General features: G+C 43.8%; 1 protein-coding gene across 1 annotated transcript; it reads left to right on the top strand.

Annotated features, from left to right (window-relative positions):
* Positions 1–2,541: 2,541 nt before the first annotated feature.
* LOC133068871 (putative PRAME family member 26) lies at positions 2,542–5,919 on the top strand. The gene is given in 4 exon segments (XM_061159802.1): positions 2,542–2,666; positions 3,117–3,546; positions 3,549–3,688; positions 5,286–5,919. Coding segments are annotated over 4 exon segments (1,329 nt in total).
* The last annotated feature ends 636 nt before the right edge of the window (positions 5,920–6,555 follow it).

Raw genomic sequence — 6,555 nt, 5'->3', positions numbered from 1 at the left:
GTGCTCACACAGCCCTGTGTCCCTGCTCTTGAGAAGGCTCAGTTGCAGGACAGCTGTACCTGGCCTCATGTAGGAGAGGACCCAGAACCCACCTAGGTCCAAAATCCACAAGGAGACCAGAGGCATTTGGCAATTGGGGGTACATTTTAGGAGGGTTGTCCTCCTGGCCCCTTCCCTTCCCTTGAGTTCACAGTAGGTTTCCTTCCCTTCAAGTCCTCCTGGGTTTCTTGCACCTGGAAGTTAGGCCAGAGTCCTGTGTAGAGGAGGAACTCTGCTCAATATTCTGTAATATTCCTTTATAGGAAAAGATTCAGCCTGTATGGGATGAAGAATGAATATGTGTATATGTATAACTGAATCAACTACCTATACATCTGAAATGGACACAGTGTTGTAAGTCAAATATAATTCAATGTGAAATAAAAATTAAATTAGGAAAACGATGAACTGCATAGTAGTAAATTATATCCCAACAAAGATGTTACATGGATATGAACTTGAGCAAACTCCAGGAGATGGTGAGGAACAGGGAGGCCTGGCCTGCCACAGTCCATGGGGTCATGAAGAGTCAGACACTATGGAACAACTGAGCAACAACAATAAAAGATGTTACATTTTAAAAATGATACAATTCACATTATGTTTTTGTTTTAGTTTTGGAAAACATGGGTTTTGGGTTAAAATGTAATAAGAAAAATAAACCCAATTTTATGCACTATCTTGAGTCATTCCAAGGTCTGGATCCAAGTTTGGCCTCCTAAGTTGATTTCTGTGGTCATGTGCTGCCACACTTCACACTTGAGTCATTCTGCTAGTGGATGGCAGATAGAAAGATTCAATAAACCTTTAGGAATGCCCAGTTCCACAATGTCCAGCCCTCACCCTTACTTCTCATTGTGACTTTGGCCTGACCTGCTTTAAATAAGCCTGACTTAACTCTGGAGGACTAACCACACCCCCAATTTCATTTCCTTTGCTTCCTGAATTAGCTCACAATCTCCTATGTTACCTGCATAACACCTAATTGACATTCTGATACAGGGACAACTTCGTGATGCTTCTTTGGGGAATGACACAACTGTCTGGAAGCTATTTCAATTCTGGAACAGTTTCATAGTTTTGATATGGCCAAAAATCCCTCATTAATGATACTTTTCATTTTGGTTTTTGTTTCTAACCTCAGAAACTGTTTAAACCCTTCTTTGTCTCTTGTATTCAAGGCTTCAACTATTCCTGTTAATGAAACTCAATCAAGATTTGTGGAGTGAATCAATGAATTATTCTTTGAATCCATCCCTTCTCCATACTCTTTCCTGAATGAATATCTGATTCAATCACTTCACCTGGATATAGGCAAAGATCTAATCAGGATTAACCTGATGGACACTCTGGAATCTAATCATGCATTTGTCTCTGATTGGGTGTTAATAGTTGGAAAGGGGGACAATGCGATTGGAAAGGCCTATAAAAATCTCAGGCATTGAAGAAGAGATGCAGAGATTTCTCCCTCTCAAGTGACTCCTGGGTTCTCCACCAGATCTGAGATCTGAGCACCCACCAACCATAGCACAGCTGGTAAGTTACCAACCTCATAAAAGGACATTCTCATCTTACCCACGGTCTGCAGGTCTCAAATGGTGATAGGCAACTCTGGATGGAGGGGGGTTTTCTTTTCTTTTCTTTTTTTTGAGTTTTCCTTTTACTTTCTTTTCAGATGAACAGATTTAAGGCTTTGGTTTTGCCTCTCAGTTTACTGTTGCTATAATCCCCAGAATATTGATTTGGACTTTGGTTTATATCATTTTAAATATCTTAACCAAGCAGATATTCTTTTTAAGGAAAACAACTTATCTGTTTGAAATTTATTTCTTGACATTTAATATATTTTTTTAATACTTTGTGCACAAACGGCATTCATTTTAGAGCTATCTTCTTAATCTTTACCAGCCAGATTAACTGGGAACTGAGGAAGGAGGCTGCATTGGTCCACATGATAGCTCCCTTCCCAGAGTTATGGCCCTAAGTGATGGACTGCAAAAAGATGGGGATCAGGTTTCAGGTTCCTTGGTACCCACTTCTCAGTGGGACATAATTCACAAAACAGTGGAAGGAGAAGAACAGTGGTTACCTTTCTCCCTCCTCGGTACTTGTGGGGTCCTTGTTCTGATGCCAGAAGAGGCAGAGCTATGGCATTGTGTCCACTGAGCTTAGAGTGGAACTGGGAAAACTTGAGGCTCTTCCACCTCTGTCAGCAGTGACTCTGGCCCTGAGTTTGTTCCTCTGAAGGCTGGGAAACAGACTAATGTGTGTTCACGCTTGGCCTGAGAAGTATGCCTTGTTCCCTGACAGCTTTCACAGGTTTCCTTTTGAAGCAGAGTCAGAATGAGTGTCCAGACCCCACTTGGGCTCCTGGAACTAGCAGCAGGGAGCCTGCTGAAGGATGAAGCCTTGGCTATCGCTGCTCTCTAGTTTATGCCCACTGAGCTCTTCCCGCCACTGTTCACGAAGGCTTCTATGGGAGACACACAGACTCTGAAGGCCATGGTGCGAGCCTGGCCCTTTGTCCATCTGCCTCTGGGGGGCCTGATGCACACGCCTCACAAGGGAACTGTAGAAGCAATCCTGGGTGGGCTTAATGCCTTGCTTACCCACAAGGTTCACCCAAGGTGAGTCTGATCCAGGTACACTGGCAAGTTTAAAGACTTCTCTGAAGAGACTGCTGGTGTCAGGGAGAGTGGATGGCTAAGGGATGAACCAGAGGCTTCTGATGATGCCAATGAAGAAACACAGAGACTTGGCCATAGCTGAGCTCACTTTGGGAAATGCTTTCAAGAAGTGTAGGAGTGCCTAAGATGCAGGGGAGCCTAGGAGAATATACCGCCATTTCCTCCCAGGGATGCTAAAGATAGTAGAAATGGAAAAGCTGGGAGGATAGAAAGGGAAAAAGAGACAGAGGAAGGTGGGGCAGAGAGGGAAGAGGGCAAGGCAACTGCTGATGTTAGAAGGGTGAAGTATAAGCACAAGTAGGAAGTCTGATTATTGCCTCAATTTGGAGACTGTGGTTTCATTCAGTATGTATCTTAAACCATCCCACTCAATCTACTGTTTCCCATTAGGAGGCGCAAACTGTGGGTGCTGAATTTAAGGAATACTGGCCAGAACTTCTGGAGCATGTGGTCTGGAGACATGGACCATGGGTCCTCAAGCTCACTGATGGCACCAGTGTCTGAGGGCAGTTTAAGGAAAGGAAGACCCTTGACTCCCTTGGAGGTGTTCATAGAACTTTGTCTCAAGGAAAGGACCATGGATGAATTCCTCACCTACCTCATCCGGTGGATAGCAGATAGAAAAGATTTGATACACCTGTGCTGTAAGAAGCTGATGATTGAGTCAATCCCCTTCAAAAACATTATGAAGTTTCTGCATTTAATGCCACTAGACAGTCTCCAGGAGGTGCAAGTGAATTGCATCTGGCAGCTGTCCACCCTGAGCCTGTTTGCTCCTCTCCTGGGTCAGATGCGCAGTGTACAGAGACTCATCCTCTCGCCCATTCTTGTGTGTCTGCCTTTGAGGAGCAGGAGCAGCAAGTTGTCCAATTTACCTCTCAGTTCCTAAAGCTGCACCACCTCCGGGATCTCTCTATGGAATGTCCCTTCTTCCTCCGTGGCTGTCTGGACCAGATTCTCAGGTGAGACTGGCACAACTGACTAACAGTGAACACCACACTAGCAGGTTATTTGCATGTTCTCCTTTGCAGCTCTATCCTGAAGTGTGGTATCACACGACCACAGAAATCAAGGTAGGAGACCAAACTTGGATCCAGTCTCTGGAAAGGGACACACTATTAAGCCGCTACAGATTGGGGAGTTCATATCTGCTGATGGAGGGATTGTGATTTCTGCCTTAGGAAGGGATATCTGTGTTCAGATAATTTAGGAACATAGGGAAGTGAAAGGGGGGCGCTGGAGGAGGGGAGACCACATTAGACTTGAGCATTTTTAAAGAGAAGCTCTGTGCTCACTAGCTCTGGGACCACAATGAGCCTGTCTCATATTGCCTGTCTTCAAAATATTGTTTTCTGCTCCATATATCTTATTTTTTTTCATTTATTTTTATTAATTGGAGGCTAATTACTTTACAATATTGTAGTGGGTTTTGTCATACATTGACATGAATCAGCCATGGATTTACATGTATTCCCCATCCCGATCCCCCCTCCCACCTCCCTCTCTACCCAATCCCTCTGAGTCTTCCCAGTGCACCAGGCCCGAGCACTTGTCTCATGCATCCAACCTGGGCTGGTGATCTGTTTCACTATAGATAATATACATGTTTCGATGCTGTTCTCTCAAAACATCCCATCCTTGCCTTCTCCCACAGAGTCCAAAAGTCTGTTCTGTACATCTGTGTCTCTTTTTCTGTTTTGCATATAAGGTTATCATTACCATCTTTCTAAATTCCATATATATGTGTTAGTATGCTGTAATGTTCTTATCTTTCTGGCTTACTTCACTCTGCATAATAGGCTCCAGTTTCATCCATCTCATTAGAACTGATTCAAATGAATTCTTTTTAATGGCTGAGTAATATTCCATGGTGTATATGTACCACAGCTTCCTTATCCATTCGTCTGCTGATGGGTATCTAGGTTGCTTCCATGTCCTGGCTATTATAAACAGTGCTTGCTCCATATATCTTAATAAAGATTCTGGAAATGATGGGAGCCAAAAGGACTGTAAAAAGCTGTAGGTGGTTTACAGATGATGCAGGGACGTAAGTGAGCCCCTGCTAACTGTCAGCCTTAGCTAATGTTGTGGGTTTTGCCCAGGTTGGTTCTCTATTCATGTCACTGAGGTGCCTTATCTTACCAAGATGTAAGGAAACCTTGGGACCAAGAAAAGATTGAAGAAAAGCCTGGTTTGAGAGAATTTTTTCTTCCTCCCCAATATAACAATTCAGTGATGTCTACTCTATTGAGACAAGGTGTCAGGCTCTTCTATGAGCTTGTTATAGAAAATCCATTATCTTGATTCATCCTCTTAAAGAAGTGGAATATGTTGTACTCTGCTTGAGAGATGAGGAAAGGAATTTTCCAGGTTCTGGGAATTTGACCCAGTCATACAGTGAAGGTGAAGGGACTCAGGCTAAAATGAGACTGAACATCCAGGTACTAACCTTCTGAAGGTGGTTAGAAAGACCTTGACTTTAGTCAAATCATTTGTCTCCCACCTGGAGGTCACTTGACTCCCTGATTTCTCAGACCTAATTTCTAGATTTCTCCTCAGGTGCCTGAAGACTGGCTTAGAAAACCTCACAATAATGCACTGCCTGCTCACAGAATCAGACTTGACCCATCTGTCCCAGTGTCCGAGCATCAGTCAGCTAAAAGGTCTGGATCTGAGTGGGGTTGTTGTAACCAACTTTAGGTCTGCAGTCCTTCAAATTCTGCTGGAGAAAGTAGCAGCCACTGTCTGGGAACTGGGCTTAGATGAATGTGCGATCTTGGACTCCCAACTTGAGGCCGTCCTACCTGCCCTGAGCCTCTGCTTCCAGCTCCGGTCCTTCAGTCTGCGAGGGAACATCCTATCCATGGCTGCCATGGAGAAGCTGCTGCTCCACACTGCTGGGCTGCCCAATTTAAGTAAAGAGTTTTATCCCGCCCCTCGGGAAAGTTATAGCTCTCAAGGAGTTTTACTCCAAGGGAGACTTGCTCAGCTTCAAGCTGGGTTGAAGGAGATTCTGAAAGTCTTAGGACAGCCCAGGACCATCTGGCTTAGCTCCAGCCCTTTTTTTCACTGCAGTGATGACATATTCTATCACATGGAGCCCATTGCCTACCACTGCAATAGTTCTGCCTTTTTGATGCCTCTAACAAAAGCTTTCTTGGAAATAAAATTTAGGTACAGTGGCATTGTATAGGAGCAGAGATCAATGGTTTTTCACATCTGCTTACTTCAAGTGGGAAAAGCTAAGGTGATCCAGTAGAGGTGCAGGATTGCAAGGGGAAATGTTGGCTTGGGGACTTGATATGACCTTTGGGGCCATGTATCCTATAGAGTTGGAAATGTGAACCTAAATTTCTTTGGGGGAAAAGGGCTTGAGATACTCTTGTTAGAGTCATACCTGAGTTGACTGAAATGTTGTTAAGGTTGTTAAGAAATGGTCAGAAATAAAGAGATCCTCAGTGAAAACCAACTGCTGCCCTCCATGATTTATTATTCAGGTTTTTTCAGTTTATACCTCAGAAATCTCTAGACATTGACAAAAGAATAAAGCATTGACTGCCCTGGTGGTCCTGTGGTTAAGACTCTGAGCTCCTAATGCAAGGGGTTTGGGTTTGATCCCTGGTCAGGTAACTAGATCCCACATACCACAAGGTACAGCCAAAAAAAAAGAATAAAGCATTGAGTTAGCTATGATCCAAAACCTTACTATTCTTGCCAGTTCTTTATTCTGTCTGGGGCATTTCTTACCTCTTTACTTATTTCTTTGGCTATTCAGTGGGTTAATAGACACCAAACAGGAATATACTGTGTCCAATGCGCTGTTGGAATG

Source organism: Dama dama, chromosome 14 (genome assembly GCF_033118175.1).
Source record: "Dama dama isolate Ldn47 chromosome 14, ASM3311817v1, whole genome shotgun sequence".
Classification (NCBI taxonomy): domain Eukaryota; kingdom Metazoa; phylum Chordata; class Mammalia; order Artiodactyla; family Cervidae; genus Dama; species Dama dama.
Note: the sequence above shows the minus strand (reverse complement) of the source record. Positions and strands in the feature narration are given on the sequence as shown.